Raw genomic sequence first — 16,486 nt, 5'->3', positions numbered from 1 at the left:
CTTGAACCTGCTAGGAGCCTTGGACATCAAAAGAAAAACTGCTGGCACGAGGTCAAAGGACTCTATGGTCTGGGCAGATGAAGTGAATGGTAACCCAAAAAATTGTCAATACTCCAGTCCTAGCCTGAAAATAGGCTGAAAAGAGCCCAAAGGTACAAAAAAAGAAATTCAATAAAAAAATTTGAAATTTAAAAAAAATGAAGGAAAAAGAAATTAAATAGAAAAGTATGACTAACTGAAGAAAAAAATAAGCGGGAAGGCACAATAAACTATAAAGTTTGACATGCTGAGAGAAACTCTAAGAAACAGCTTCTCAGCTCCACGGAAAACTGAGAACTGATGGTCCTGCAAGCAGATGTTGGGCGGGAAGGCACCAGCACGCACATACCAGTGCGGTATGAGCGGTCAAAGTTTTAAAGTGACAGTATACTTTTTGACTGTCAGTGCCAGGACTCCATGAATGACATCATCCACATGTGAGAATATGCTGCTTGCTTGTCCTCGGATTTAAAAAAAAAAAGATATTTTGCTGCCCCTGAGGAAGGTGAAGGAAAAGAGAGAGGGAGAGAAAAAGTAGGAAAGGAAGAGGGTGTGCCAGAGGGGGCTGAAGGTTAGACAGTTGTGCCAGGAGGGATGGAAGGGTGAGAGTGTGCTAGAAGGAAGAAAGAAAAGGAGAAAGAGAGAGATGAAATGGGAGGGTATGACATGAGAAGGAAAGATAAAGGAGGGAGAGAAGCTGGAGGGAGCAAATAGGAAATAAAACAAGAAGGAGGATGAGGAAGGGAGAAAAAGAGATGAAAGGGGAGTAAGAATTGCTGAGAGAAGAGTGGAGAGGATATGGCAAGGAAATGAATGAGAGGATAGTGATTACAGAGGGTAGAAATATGTCAGGGTCAGAAATGGAGATAAGAAAGGAAGAAGAGGGTGGTTTGGAGGACAGAAACAAGGAAGGAGGGATAGAGAGAGATGAGAGAAGGAGGTGAAGGATAAGGGCATTATTGTAAGGAGGAAGAATGTGTGTGTGGAGCAAGGGGTGTAAGCAGGAAGAGAAGAGGTGAATGGAAGATTGTATGTGGGATAAAAGGAGACACAAGTAAAAGGTGAAAACAGGAGAAATTGAACCTATAACATAAGCTAAAAAAGATAAGACAAGAAGATGAGAAAGCCTAAAGAAAATGCAAGGGATTAAAATGTATAACAAGAACCCTCCCCCCCCCAGAAATCAGAGGGGAAAGAAAATGTTGAAAAAATGAGATAATAAAGAAATACAGAGGTTAAAATGCGTTATTGTGTCATGCAGTTGGGAAGACTGAGGCTGGTGGTGGCTACAAAAGAGAGAATGAATATTTATCTATTTATAGAGGGCTAAGGCAAATCAATACATTCACCCTCTTCCACTAATCTGAGCTCCCATTCCATTGCCCCCTACCCTGAAAACTATGGGGCTCATAACCAAAATTTTAAAACGTCCAAAAACCAGCTAAGTTGGCACTTGGATGTCCTAATTGCAGGGACATCCAAGGAAAGATAATAAAAACCAACTTTCTTGACATGCAGCAGCACTTCTAAGCTGCTGTGCATCCAGAGACCAAAAGGGCGTGTTGGGAGATGTGTTAGCTTCAACCTGAACGTACTGCAGCCTAAGTCAAAAGCTTTCCTAGAGGGAATTTAAACGTTGGCAGTTAGACCTGCTTGAGTTGTGTCTAAGTTCCACAAAGATGCCCAAACTGACAAGACCACTGGAGGGTTTAAGGCCTGACAGCCCCCTTACTCCCCAAGTAGTCATGATCCCCTCCCACCACCCAAAGAGTGAAAAAAACAAAAACCCTTAAGCTTCCCATCAGCTGATCGTGGTAGATGAATCTTCATCAGCTGATCCAGTTTTGGGGATTCCTGGCGGCTCAACTGATGGAGATTCCTTCTGCCAAGCTTAGCTGAGCCGTGGATCCCTACACCCCTTCCCCTGATATCTCTGCCACCCCCCCTCCCACATCCCCCCAACATTCCTGGCCTCTCAGCCCACATTCCCAGACCCCCCCTGTACCTTTGGATGAGAAAACGGCAGGAGGAAAGCCTACTCCCTTCTGCCTACAGAAATGTGTGCTGCAAATGATGGGGCTTCCTCCTTCCAATGCAGTAGGAGGGGCCGAAGGCCCCGATTGGCTAAAAATGGTAATTTTGCAGCACACTGTCCTGTAGGCAGGAGGGAGTGGGTTTCCCTCCTGTCGTCTTCTCATGTGGGAGGGGGGCCCGGGGATAAGGGAGGGGGTGGAGGTCGGGGGAGGTCTGGGGATGTCGGGGAAGGGGTGTAGGGCTCCACGGCTTAGTTGATCCTAATAAGTGGAATCCCCATCAGCTGAGCTGCCAGGAATCCCTGAAACCGGCTCAGCTGATGGGGATTCCTTCTGCCATGACCAAAATTTGCTTTTGTACATTTTTCACGTGGACGTTTTTATTTTTGAAAATGGGAAAAAAAGGTAGACGTCCTAAGGACCAAAACTTATACCTAGCTCATTTTCAAAAATAAAAGATAGATGTTTGGCAACTTTGAAAATGGACATTTTTTCTACTGGGTTTGTGGGCGTCTTGCACAAAAGGCTCAACTTCAGACTTAGGAACACTTTCAATTATGCCCCTCCATGCCTATTGGTCAACCATAATCCCATTTTCATTTAAGTTTTAATCTACAAGCCTAATGATTATCTTTTATTTCAAGTTCAATCTTCATTAAAGGCTGTATGGCTCAGGAAACTGACTGAGGAAAAACTGTAAAATAAACCTATTCCGTACAGCTTTGAAAAAAAAAAAGAAAAGAAAAAGAAACAGATGAATGCCCTCGTCTCACCTCCTCTTCCAGTTTCACCACCTTGGCCTGGGCATTGCTCAAAGCCTGGTCTAGAATTTCAATATGCCTTCGTTGATCCTCACTAGCAGAGCGTGCTGTTGCTAATTCATTTTCCAGCTTTTCCCTCTCTTTTAAGTTCTCTTTGTCTGTAAGAGAGACAAGATCAATACTGGTTGAGTCATACAGTTACCTTGCAGAGGACAGTATACTTCTGGCACTAACTTGAACCTATGCAGAACAGTAGCTATTTTCCTTATCACAGTATTTCTGTATTAACGGTAGACTACAAAACATCACTAGTACAAGGTTGGTGGTTTAATTCATGGCTATTAAGGACCAAATCTGAATTCTTAGTAAAATAAAAATGTAATCTGCCTGTTTATCTGCACTGTTTCTACATAGATTTATTGTAACTTTTGGAATGGAATAAAAAAATTGTCAAGAAAAGAAAATGCAGTAGTCTTGGTTAACCGGGTCTCAGTTAACCGGAACTCTCACACAACTGGCAAAAAAAAAAAAATCTCTGGTGGGGGAAAAAAATGTCCCCTGAAGCACCAGCGGCAGTATCCTGACACGCAAATCCTCCCTCTCTCCAGCCCCCAAGTAGCTATGAACCCCCCTCCCTCCCACCCTGAAACATCAGCGTGGCAGTGGTCCTGAGCTGCAAAGCCCTCCTCCCTCCCTCAAGCCCCGAAGTGGCAGAAGCAAGCAGCGGTCCTGAGCCACACATTCCCTCCCACCCTCCCCTTCCTTCCTTACCCGAGCGCAGCCGGTCAGCAGGAGGTAATCTCAAAACAGACTGCTTGCGGCCAGCCCCAGCAGGACCTTTCCTCTGATGAGTCTGCACCCATGTTAAATTCCCTTCTTAGTGGAATGGAGTCTAGGTAATAGGGAAAAAACACCTTACAGGCTCAACAGCTATGGTGGATTTCCTACTAACATGAGATTGCGCAGCGGAGACGATAGGAAATATGAAATACTGCTGGAAAGTTAATAAAACTTGAAATGGAGCCTGTGACGCAACCAACTAAAATTTTTTTTTATAAGCAGCTATGGGCATAAAATTAAAGAGAAACCTTCCATGAGGACTGTGAGAAGTCATAGGCTGGTTGATATGAGAGACCAATGTTAATGATATAGTGAAGGCAAGCTCCGATTGATCTAGAACAGTGGTCTCAAACTCAAACCCTTTGCAGGGCCACATTTTGGATTTGAAGGTACTTGGAAGGCCGCAGAAAAAAATAATTAATGTCATTTAAAAAAATGACAATTTTGCATGAGGTAAAACTCTTTATAATTGTGTTTTACCTCATGCAAAATTGTCATTTCTTTAATAAGACATTAACTATTTTTCTGCGACCCTCCAAGTACCCTATTTTTTCTGCAGCACTCACAGTCAAAGTTTAACATCTTTCCTTTCTCAAAACTGACAGATTTGAATCATTTTCCTTACCTTTGTTGTCTGGTGACTTTATTTTTCTGTGCTTTTAACTATGTTTCTAGGACCTTCTTATCCATTAACTGTTTTTCTCTCCATCTTCACTTTCTGCCTTGCATCCATCATTAAAAAAATGCGTATCAAAAAAGAAGAACTGACTTCTTGTTGAAAATACTGTCTACAGAGAGTGATCAATAATTTATATAGAGCACTCAGAGATATGAAACTCCAAAGGGTGAACTTGAAAAGCCATCCTGCAAAAAGAAGTTCACCTTCCAGTCATTGCAACAGCCATGACATCAAATGTGTTCAACCTTTCTCAAAGAATATTGACCAATGTAGAACTTTCAGTATTGAATCAAGGACTTTCTTTTGTACCCACTAGTTCATATCATTCCTTTGATACTAGGGTAGCATTGTTTAAATTCATTAATGTAAATCAAAACACTACTTTCAGAAAGAGGGCGACCCTACAGATCAATTGTCTGCATATGACAGTACATTAAGGATTAAATCAACATGGTGCCCCCCCAGGCACTGTGGATTCACATATTCAAGCCTTTGAAAACTTAGTGTTAAAGGAAGTTGGCATCTTGGAGAGTAACCCCGTTGTAAAGCATTTTAATCTGTCTCGGGAACAACATATAACATTGCAATCTTTGGCAACAGACACAGTATTATCATTCGACCAGCAGACAAAGGGGGTGGGATAGTCCTCCAAGATGTAGAACAATATGCAGCAGAAGCTGCTCGTCAACTTTCTGATACCAGCTATTATACACTTTTGCAGGAGGACCCCACTGAACACATCTTCTAATACACGGGGTTGAATCTGGAATAATTACAGACAGGGAATCTAAATTTTTATCGTGCAAACATCCAAGAATTCCTGTTATCTACTTCATCCCTAAGATTCATAAATCATTGACGAACCCTCCCGGTAGACCTATTGTCTCCAGGATAGGGTCTTTATTGGAACCTCATTCAGCTTTTTTAGACACATATCTTAAGGACAGATTCGGGCAGCATGATTAATATTAATATTCTGGCTGAATTTCAGAACGTTCCCTCCCACGCTGTACTTATCACCTTGGATATTACAGCATTATAAACCAATGTGCCTCAAGCAGCTGCCATTGATATCATAGCAGAAGAATTACGAGCATTAGATCTATCTGAAAGTAGGATACATTTTTTGATGCAATTGGCACAATTAGTTTAAGTATGAACTACTTCCAATTTGATATGGTATATTATAAACAGATTAAGGGCACAACGATGGGGGCAAAAATGGCTCCTTCCATAGCCGTCGAGGCCTGTGACGCTTGCTGAGCAGCATGCATCAGTACTGAAGGCTCACCAGCTGGTACTATTGGTGCAGTAGGTTGACTCGGAGAGAGTGACCTTGACAAAGATGCACACGTATGAGGAGAGACAACCTTCCGATCCTTAGATCAATGGCGTTGATGTATGATCAACATCAAGAGACTTGATGCTGTAGAAACCTGTGATGCTTGCTGGGAAGAGGATGTCTCGGTAGCTGACTTCCCCAATGCTAGGAGATTTCTTGATGTTGATGTAGGAGTTTTCAATGGCAATGGCTCTGAAGTTTTCCCAATGTCCATAAAGGAACTGAAAAGCTTCTCCTGTTGAATCCGATGAGCTTTAATGGAGTGCTTTTGCAAGGTAGAACATTAATACAAGATTCAATTCGGTAATCAGAGCCCAAACACTGGAGACACCAATTATGGGGTCAGTTATCGAAATAGGCCTCCGGCACCTGCAGCACTTTTTAAACCCTGTTGTAACTTTCGACATGGGAAAAATTTTGTCGGCGAGTTTAAACTCAATGGTGAACGAAGCCCCACCAAAGGAAAGAGCCTCAAGGCCGAAGCCCAAGATTGGGCCAAAGAAACAAATATTTTCATTATCTTTTTTTTTTTTAAAGAAAAAAAAAACAACAACTTAGAATAGAAAACTATATAAACAAGTGTTAGAAACTAAGCTATAAAAAAAGAAACACAAAGCGGGAAGGCAACGCCGACTGAACAGAGTCCAGTCAAAAAGAGACTTCTTCACTGCGTGGAAAACGAAGAACTAAGGTACTGCGAGCCTCGTTAGGTGGGAAGGCAGTCGCACATGTGTAACGCGGCAGTCGCAAAGTTTCTTAAAACTTAAAGTGACAATCCACTTTTCATGCTGACCATACTGGGGTCCGTGTATGACGTCACCCATATGTGAGCATATGCTGCCTGCTTGTCCTAGGATAAACTACAAGTAAGGAAAACTCATCACTCACTCTGTAGTATGAAATGTCCTTCTGTGGCCTTATCTTCATTTTCGTCATGCTCCCTACAACCATGTTGCCTATTAACAGTCTCAAGTCGGTCTGCATACAAACAGAACATACTGTAAATGTAAATGATGTAAACATATGAAGATATTTGCCACCGTAAGTAATGCAAAAGACATAGGATGTATGCCAGCTAAGCACTATTAATAGGTACGTACAAGGAGAATGTAAAAAAAAGGTTTTGAAATTTTGAAATAACAATGGTAACTCAATAACTCAATGAAAAGGATGGTTATTATCATTTCCCTGTGTTTTCTGTGTGCCTCAAAACTATCAGCATCTGGCCATTTACTGAATAAAAATATGTTAGCTAATTCAAGGCTGATCAATTACTTGAGGACTCCTCTATAGATCCGCTATAATAAAAAGTGTGCATGCACACTTCAAACTCCGTGCGTCTGTGCTCCGTGCCACGCATGCGCAGTACATAAAGAAATGGTGAAAGGTGAGGTGGTGAGACTGGGATTCGACACCACCACCGTCCAACCACTCCTGCTAGCGCTCTGCTCACTGAAGGCACAGGTGGGCCTCTGATTAGGCTGTGGCAGAGTCACTTTCGAGATCTCACAAAAAAGGGCGGAGTGGGGAGGAAAGCTGGTGGTGGGATTGGACTTTGGGTCAGCCTGCGCTGGTGAAATCTTGGGGTTCGGTTCGATAGACTCCGGAGGAGCTATGTGGTAGCCCCCACGCCCAGCCCCACCTATACCCCACTTCTACCATGCCCGGACCCTGCCTCTCACTGTTCAGAAGTTACCGGATGCCGGCCCTCATCACTAACAACAGTGAGCATATGACCTCAGTTCTTTCTCCCAGGGCGACGGCATCGCCAGTGAAGCACTGGGGCAGAGTCCCAGAAAGAGTGTGGTGGTTGCAGCTTAGCTTCAGGAGACTACCTGCAGCTATTTGGATTTTCTTAAAGTGCAGGCACTATTAGAGTTGCTAACTGTACAAAATGGAAAAATAAATTACGTTTAGGAATTGCCCACGAGGCAGGAAGTGCTGGATTCGGGGGGAGGGAGTGGGAGAAGGGAGATATGTTGGAGTCAAGTGAGGAAAAGAGAGAGAGAGAGACTCAGGGACGGTGTAAGGGAGGGAGGGAGGGAGGGATGTCAGATTTGGGAGACAGATGAGAAGGACAGAGGGGCTACAAGAGGGACAGGGAGAAATGGTAGGGGATAGGGAGAGATAGACTTCAGGGAGGATGGAGGGGGCAGGACCGCTGCTGCTTTGGGGCATTGAGGGAGGAGGGGTTGGTATATCAGGACCACTGCTGCTGCCTCGGGTAAGTAATGGGGGTCCAGGAGGTCAGTCCCACATGGAGGGAAAGGCCCTGTTTGATGATAAATGCAGTGGAGGATCTATGAGGGCCAAAGGGTACAGAGGACTAAAGAAATGGCGAAAGGTGAGGTGGTTGGACTGGGATCAGTTGGAGGCAGTGTCCGGGCATGGTAGAGGCGGGGCATGGATGGGGTCAGGGTATAGGTGGAACTATTCTAGCACCCGTTACTGTAACAAATGTAACGGGCTAAAACACTAGTAGCAGAATACATCAGACACGCAAGTGAATGACATCAGTTTTACCAAAACAGAGTTAGAGACTAGAGAATGACAAGGGGATAAATTTGTCCCCGTCCTCACAAGAACTCAATTTCCTCGTCCTGTCCCTGCGAGTTTTGTCACTGTTCCTGCCCCATCCTGTAAGCTCTGCTTTAACCACACAAGCCTCAAACACTTATGATTTTAAAGTGTTTGAGGCATATGCAGATGAGGACAGAGCTTGTAGAAATGGGACAGGGATAGAAAAAGAACTCGCGGGGACGGGGAAAAAATTTGTCCCAGTGTCATTCTCTATTAGAAACTTCAAAGTCTTCAAAATACAGCAGTACAAGTTCTACATGGTGCAAAGTGGACAGATCACATCACCCCTCATTTTCAGAAGTTACAGTGGCTTCCAGTGGATTATAGAATTCAGTTCAAAATCCTTTCTCTAACTCAAAAGGCACTACATACTAGTTTACCCAATTATCTTGCTAAGTTAACAATTCCCTATACCTCTGTACATCTTCTCTGTTCACTAAATGACCATCGACTCATTCTTCCAAATCCATCCCAGGTGTACTAGGAATTTAACAGGAAAAGCACTTTTTACTTCCTGGCCTCTTTTCTTTGGAATAATTTATCTTTTGCCCTATACTCAGAAATTTATTTTAGAAATGTTAAAACTGACTTAAAATCCCACTTATTCTATTAGACCTTTACTTGATTTACAGCACACAGAATAGACATGGCTTGACTTCTTTGGTGTTAGACAGAGACTGTCCAGCCAACATTATGATTTATGATTGCCTTTATTATGTTATGCTTTGTGAAAGCTTCTTTTGACTGTTTAATCCTCTCTAGTTTTTATGTTACCTGGAGTTTTTTTCTAACTATATATCTTATTATTGTACATTGCTTTGATTTATGTTGTAGAAAAAAAAAAAAAGGTGATTTTAGCAAATGTAAATAAACATAAACTCCTAAGTAACCTTTTGCCAGTCTGTCCTATTACCAGAAATAGGAACCAACAGTAGAGGAAACAGGAACACCCACCTAAGAACTTTCATTGGGTCCAATGAGGCAATCCGATATTGAAGAATTCTGCCTAGGGAAGTGGTATTCATTAACAGTCCTCATAGACAACAAATAAGTCAGGTTTTCAACCTCTCTCTAATAAGATAATGTTGCACACGTGACATCAGATGTGCACAGATCCAGCCAAGCATATTAATTATGAATATCTTGAAAATCTGACCTTGGGAATCATCAGTAAATATTCTGGCCTAGGCAGTTCACTGAACAAAAACTTAGCTGAATATCATCCTGAAATGAACGATGGATCCATATGGACAAACCTGTGAAATGGAACTAGATTCTCATTGTCTGTTTTCACTTATTAATTTCTCATCTATATAATGCTTAACACAGGCTTTACACTATTCTTAGTCAAACGTCTAATCCTCTACATCCTGGTCAGTAGACCAATGGCTTTTAACTGTACCCTCTCATTTTGACAAGTTTGTTAAGAACATATTCATAATTCTTTGTTCTGTCATCAGATCATTATTATGGAACACTATGCCTAAATATTTATGTTTTAAAACCTTTTCAAAGATTTAAAACGGACTTAGAAATCTACAGTGGTGCCTCGCATAACGGACGCCTCGCACAGCGAACGCTGCGCATAACAAACTTTTTGTCTTGCTCCCTATAACGAACTTCGTTTCACACAACGAAGTCGCCCGAGGGGCCCGGGGGGGGGCGGAACTACTCTCGCCGCTTCCTAATGTGAGCCGGGAACAGCAGCACCCTCCACCTTACCTTAGATGCCGAGTTTTCCGGCTTTCTTTTTCGGCCAGCCACACACTTTCAAAGAGCAGCACATGCGCGCATGCTCTGTTGTTCAATCTTCTCCTCTGACGCAACCGGAAACCGGAAGTTGCAGGAGAGGAGAACATTGATCAACTTCAGCAGCTGCGCGTGCACAGCTTTTTGAAAGCGTGCGGCTGGGTGAAAAAGAAAGCTGGCAAACTCTGCATATAAGGTGAGGTGGAGGGAGGGAAATGTAGGGCTGCAGAACGAATTATTTTGTTTTACATGTATTCTTATGGGAAAACGCGTTTCACACAACGAACGTTTCACATAACAAACTTGCTCCTGGAACGGATTAAGTCCGTTGTGTGAGGCACCACTGTATTTGGGGGGCGGGGAAAATATTTTAGCTCCTGAGACCAAGTCTTCTGAAAACCTCACACCTGGGACTGAAATGCAAGATCTGAAACTACAGTATGATATTTTAAACTATCTTGTTAATATTGTACAACTCAGTTTCCTATTTAAATATTTTTTCTTTTTTTTAAATCATATTTTATTGATATTATACACTATTAAATAGTATTATGATGGCAGTATATTAAGTTTAATAAATTTGAAACTTATAAGGATTCATATACCTCTGAGATCTCTGTTGAAATCATGTAGTCTTCTGATTTCTCCTTCAAGTTTGTTTCTCAGAGCTTTGTCCAGAGATTCTTTCTTGGTTGTAGTCTTTACCAGGTTTTCATAGGCTTCTGAAATTTTCTGGATGTCCATTTCAAACTAGAAGAGAGAAAATTAAAGAAAAGAGGCATGTTATCTCGATATTCAACTAGACTATTTCAAAGAGGAGATTTGTATATCAAGGCATACAGTGCTCTAAATTACACAAAAGCATGTGATTCTCAACTCATTCATATATATTTGACCATTCATGAAAAAGCAAATATTAAATCATCCAACAAACCTGTTGTATAATCTCTGCAAAAATAATTTCTATTGTACTCAGTATAAGTTAAAGAGGCTCCATGCAGCCGATTCAAATACTCTGACATATGGGAAAAACATTAAAATTTCTTAAGAAGCATAAGTGTATTTTAAGCATGGGGATGAACAACACTGAAGAAACATCTTTTACATATAGGTAGATTATGGACAGAAAAGGTTTTCTGAACACCAATGTTGTTAGCCTTTATCTGGAACTTCTTTATTGATTCCAGAAACCATAGCATTGTACTATAGCAAAACTGTGGGCAAACAAACTGATGACATATTTCAAACTACACAAGGGTTAGAAAATTAAAACCTTAAGTATGCCACTAGATGGGATTTTTTTCCTTGGTTTTTTGGGTTAAAAAAAAAAATGTATAAAATCACCTTCTTTATCACAGATTGACCCCCATACCACTTCCTCCTCATATTGAAAAAAGGTAAGTCTTCAACTTACCATAAAAATCCTGTAATTCAGTTTCTGTCTCAGGGCTGGATTCTCAAAACTCGCTGGTAGTGGCTGTAGTGAGAACAATTTTTATTTTACGGGTGATTTTCAGCATAATAGCATGCAAATTATATGCATGCTATTTGTGCAGAGAATTGCTGGTAAAGAGAAGGGAGGAACTGTGCCTGACACTTGCTCAGAAGAGCAATCATTAAGCACAGCTCCTCCCTTCGGTCAAAGCTGCTCTCCTTACCCCAATCAACTAAGCTGCAGGTCTCCCCGAATCCTCCCAGCTTAGCTGATTGACAGACAGGGAAAGCAGCAGAGGGAAATGTTCCCCCTCTTCCGCCAACATCCCCTCATCTGCCACTGCCCGGCCCTTCCACACTCTGTACAAGATCAGCAGAAGGGATGCCTACTCCCTCCTGCTGAAGTCCCCTGCCTCCCCTAACAGCTCTCCAACCTTTTTAAATTAAAGGACAGCAGGAGGGATGCCCACTCTCTCCTGCCACTGTGGGGGGAGAGGGGGGAAGTCCTCCATATCTTTAAATTCAAAGACAGAAGGAGGGATGCCCACTCTTTCCTGCCATTGCCAGGGTCCCCCTACCCCCCCAGTACATAGTAACATAGTAGATGAGGGCAGATAAAGACCCGAATGGTCCATCCAGTCTGCCCAACCTAATTCAATTTAAATTTTTTTAATTTTTCTTCTTAGCTATTTCTGGGCAAGAATCCAAAGCTCCACTCCCGGTACTGTGCTTGGGTTCCTACTGCCGAAATCTCCATTAAAACCTACTCCAGCCCATCTATACCCTTCCAGCCATTGAAGCCCTCCCCAGCTCATCCTCCACCAAATGGCCATATACAGACAGACCGTGCAAGTCTGCCCAGTACTAGCCTTAGTTCAATTTTTTATATTATTTTCTGAACTCAGTCACAGTTTTACTCTCCACCACCTCTCTCGGAAGTGCATTCCAGGCATTCACCACCCTCTCCGTAAAGTAGAATTTCCTAATATTGCCTTTGAATCTACCACTCCTCAACCTCAAATTATGTCCTCTGGTTTTACCATTTTCCTTTCTCTGGAAAAGATTATGTTCTACGTTAATACCCTTCAAGTATTTGAACATCTGAATCATATCTCCCCTGTCTCTCCTTTCCTCTAGGGTATACATATTCAGGGCTTCCAGTCTCTCCTCATACGTCTTCTGGCGCAAGCCTCCTATCATTTTCGTCGCCCTCCTCTGGACCGTTTCAAGTCTTCTTACGTCCTTCGCCAAATACGGTCTCTAAAACTGAACACAATACTCCAAGTGGGGCCTTACCAATGACCTGTACAGGGGCATCAACACCTTCTTCCTTCTACTGGCTACGCCTCTCTTTATACAGCCCAGCTTCCTTCTGGCAGCAGCCACTGCCTTGTCACACTGTGTTTTCGCCTTTAGATCTTCGGACACTATCACCCCAAGGTCCCTCTCCCCGTCCATGCATATCAGCTTCTCTCCTCCCAGCATATACGGTTACTTCCTATTATTAATCCCCAAATGCATTACTCTGCATTTCTTTGCATTGAATTTTAGTTGCCAGGCATTAGACCATTCCTCTAACCTTTGCAGATCCTTTTTCATATTTTCCACTCCCTCTTCGGTGTCTACTCTGTTACAAATCTTGGCATCATTTGCAAAAAAGCACACTTTTCCTTCTAACCCTTCAGCAATGTCACTCACAAACATATTGAACGGGATTAGCTCCTGCCCCGAATCCTGAAGGTCTCCACTACTCACCTTTCCTTCCTCCGAGCAACTTCCATTAACCACCACCCTCTGGCGTCTGTCCGACAGCTATTTTCTAACCTAGTTCACCACTTTGGGTCCTAACTTCAAGTTTGTTCTACAGGAACTGAATCAAAGGCTTTGCTGAAATCTAAGTAAATTATATCTAGCATATGTCCTCGATCCAGCTCTCTGGTCACCCAATCAAAAAATTCAATCAGGTTCGTTTGGCACGATTTACCTTTTGTAAAGCCATGTTGCCTCGGATTAGGCCAACAGGCCTGCCTCTTCAAAATAGTGGGTCTTCCCTGTCCCAATGCATACTGGGGTATACCAGGGAGGGGCCTAAGGCTCCTGGGCCAATCAGAGGCTTAGGCCTGGGAAGGAGCCCTGAAGGTCCAGACGCCTAAAGCCCCTCAAACTTTTGCCTTTCTGGGGACTTAGCTTTACTAGTTTCCAGGGTTCCCAGTGTTTAACAGGGGGAATCATATTTTTTAAAGACCATCTCACCCACTTTACCTATTCCTCCCTCTTCAGCTTGTCTTAGCGGAAGGCAGCAGAATATTTAAAAACTGTTCCAGTACTATCAAATTCAGTATCTTGGATGTAGTCTGTCACTCTGGTTTGAGCCATCAGAGGCCCAGTTTATCAGGTTTTGGGCTATGGCCCTAGGGCATTCGTCCTTCCTAAATTTTTATCGAAACTGTCCAAGGGAAAGCCCTAACCTGTCTTGAATAGCCGCTTGAACCTGGTTATATTCTAGGGCTTTATGGGCATCCAAGGCCCTATAGGAGGCCTAGACTTCTACAGTCAATATGGGGCCAACCTAATAGCCCACTGGTTGGGTGGCTACTCTTTCAAAAATGGTGAGGAAGGCCTCAGGATCATTCCCTTGTCCTAGTTTTGTCAAAGTCAAATTCTTTATCCATTCACCAGGATCCCTGCCATTCAGCCCACCTCAGAGTCCTATCTTGCCCCTTCTAAACAAGCCCCTTCATTAGGTTTTTAGCATATGCAAATCGATATGCAAATTAGTCTATTGAGTTTAGGTAGTAAGCATCAATCAATCCTTCCCAACTATCAGAAAACTGGTTCATATTGGATTGTATGGTATAGCCTACCCCTGCCACCACCCCTATAGTCTTTCCAGTTGACTAACACCACCCAACTGCAGGGCCTTGCCATTCATCTCAAGATAAGCAGGGGTTTAAGAGGTTACCTTCAGACCCATGTTGTCCTTTGGTATAGTCTTTTCCTGGGGAAATTCTCACAGGGACACTGTGGGACTAATTTTCAAAGCACTTAGACACACAAAGTACCATAGAAACCTAGAACTAACGGCTAGAACTAGACTAGAACATAGCGGCTAGAACTAATGCCAGCTCAATGCTGGTGTTAAGGTCTAGCGTGCGCTATTCCACGCGTTAATGCCCTAACGCAGCTTAGTAAAAGGAGCCCATAGTGATATTGAGAAACGAGTTTAATACTACTCCCTATACTCTCTTCTTCTGATGAAGACTGTTATACAATCAAGAGGAAACACCCCCTGTGACTGATATGAACATCTCTCTACTTCCTGTCATGTCCTATGCTACTATGGCTGTCCTATGTAATACACATGAATATCTATTTAACTATATAACTGTAATGTACCATGAATGTCTAATATAACTGACTGTTATGTGTCTACTGTAATCTACTGTGAAGCTGCTTTTATAACCTGTTCTGAGCTCACGGGTGGACGGGATAAAAATCTAAATAAATAAATTGCCAGGTTAGTTTAGGATGGCAGTCTGTAGGATGAAGAGGGCTGTGAAGATTTGAGTCTACTGGGGGAAGAGATATGTCTTTAATCTTTTCCTGAACAGACAATGCGTGGGTAATTGTAGCAGATAGACAGGTAGACTGTTCCAGATATGTGGTCCTAGGAACTCGAAGGTGGAGTTAAACATCCTCTTCCGATGTACTTCTTGAAAGGATGGACACGGTATCTTAAATCACTGTGTGGTCCTTGAATTAAAGAAGGAGTGCGAGACCGGAATGCTAGCCACTAGTTTACTGGAGTTTTCTCTGTAGATAGACTTGTGAATCATACAGGCTAACTTATAGTGAATTCTTTTTTTCACAGGTAGCCAGTATAGTTTGAGTACCAATGGGCTAGCCCTCTCAAAGCAGTAGGATTGGAAGATCAGCCTTGCTGTTGAATTTTGGAGCACTTGCAGGCGCTTTAGTTCTTTCTCTGTGGCACCATAGTAGAGGGAGTTGCAGTAGTCTAGGTGGGGTAGTAAGACAGCTTGCACCACCTTCCTAAAGCTGCTTTGGGAGAGGGCCGTTCTCATTGATCTTTGTTGTCTCAGTGTAAAGAAAATCTTCTTTGCCAGAGATGCGATCTGGCCTTTGAATGTCAAGAGTGGAATCTAATGCGACTCCTACTTACTTTTTTTTTTTTTTTTTTTTTTTTAAGTACCTTCTTACTTCTCATTTATAATCTTAATGTATATTTTCTTCAAACCGCTTAGAACCTAACGGATGTAGCGGTATATAAGAAATAAATTACATTACATTACATTACATTACTTCCTTTGCAGAGTTCGTTATCTCGATTGTCTCGCCTGTAGATAGCTTTAGTTCCTTGCAAGGTAACAAGCTGTAGTCGCTGAACCAGAGCACCCTGATCTTTTGTTTGTTGATTTTAAGGAAGTTTTTATGGGCCCAGGTACTCAGGCTTTTGACGGCAGCTTTTATGAGGTGCATAGTGTCTTCTAGAGATTCTTTGGTTGTGCACAGTATGAAAATGTCATCTGAGAAAATATGATTGAAGGCTGTTGCTCACTGCTCTTAGGTAGATGTTGAATAGGAAGGGTTAGAGCGAGGAGCCTTCTGGGAATCCATAGGAGAACACCCAGCTCTGGGATCTTTGGCCACCCTTCCAGACCTCGTAGGACCTGTTTTTCAAGAACTGTAAGAACTAGATGAGGACTGTTCTTTAAAAACATAAGAATAGCCTTACTGTGTCAGACCAATGGTCCATCAAGCCCAGTAGCCTGTCCTCATATGGCCAATACAGATCACAAGTACCTGGCAAAAACCCAAAGACTAGCAACATTCCATGCTACCAATCCAGGGCAAACAGTGGCTTCCCTCATGTCCTTCTCAATACGAGACTATTTACTTTTTCTCCAGGAAATTGTCCAAACCTTTCTTAAAACCAGCTATGCTATCTGTTCTTACCACAACCTCTGGCACTATGTTCCAGAGCTTAACTATTCTCTGAGTGAAAAAATAT

The 16,486-nt window shown here is 42.5% G+C and overlaps 1 protein-coding gene across 5 annotated transcripts in view; it reads right to left on the bottom strand.

Annotated features, from left to right (window-relative positions):
• The window catches only part of AMOTL1 (angiomotin like 1), a 201,617-nt gene that overhangs the window by 67,190 nt on the left and 117,941 nt on the right, over positions 1-16,486 (bottom strand). For 4 of the 5 annotated variants that reach the window (XM_033948869.1, XM_033948868.1, XM_033948873.1 and 1 more), the window contains exons 4-6: positions 10,629-10,773; positions 6,583-6,672; positions 2,846-2,991 (exon numbers count right to left, since the gene is read on the bottom strand). In XM_033948869.1, the coding sequence (XP_033804760.1) occupies positions 2,846-2,991; positions 6,583-6,672; positions 10,629-10,773 (381 nt within the window). The remainder of the gene's footprint in view (positions 1-2,845; positions 2,992-6,582; positions 6,673-10,628; positions 10,774-16,486) is intronic. The other variant, XM_033948870.1, reaches the window with a different exon arrangement.

This window comes from Geotrypetes seraphini, chromosome 6, assembly GCF_902459505.1.
Source record: "Geotrypetes seraphini chromosome 6, aGeoSer1.1, whole genome shotgun sequence".
In the NCBI taxonomy this organism is placed as follows: domain Eukaryota; kingdom Metazoa; phylum Chordata; class Amphibia; order Gymnophiona; family Dermophiidae; genus Geotrypetes; species Geotrypetes seraphini.
Note: the sequence above shows the minus strand (reverse complement) of the source record. Positions and strands in the feature narration are given on the sequence as shown.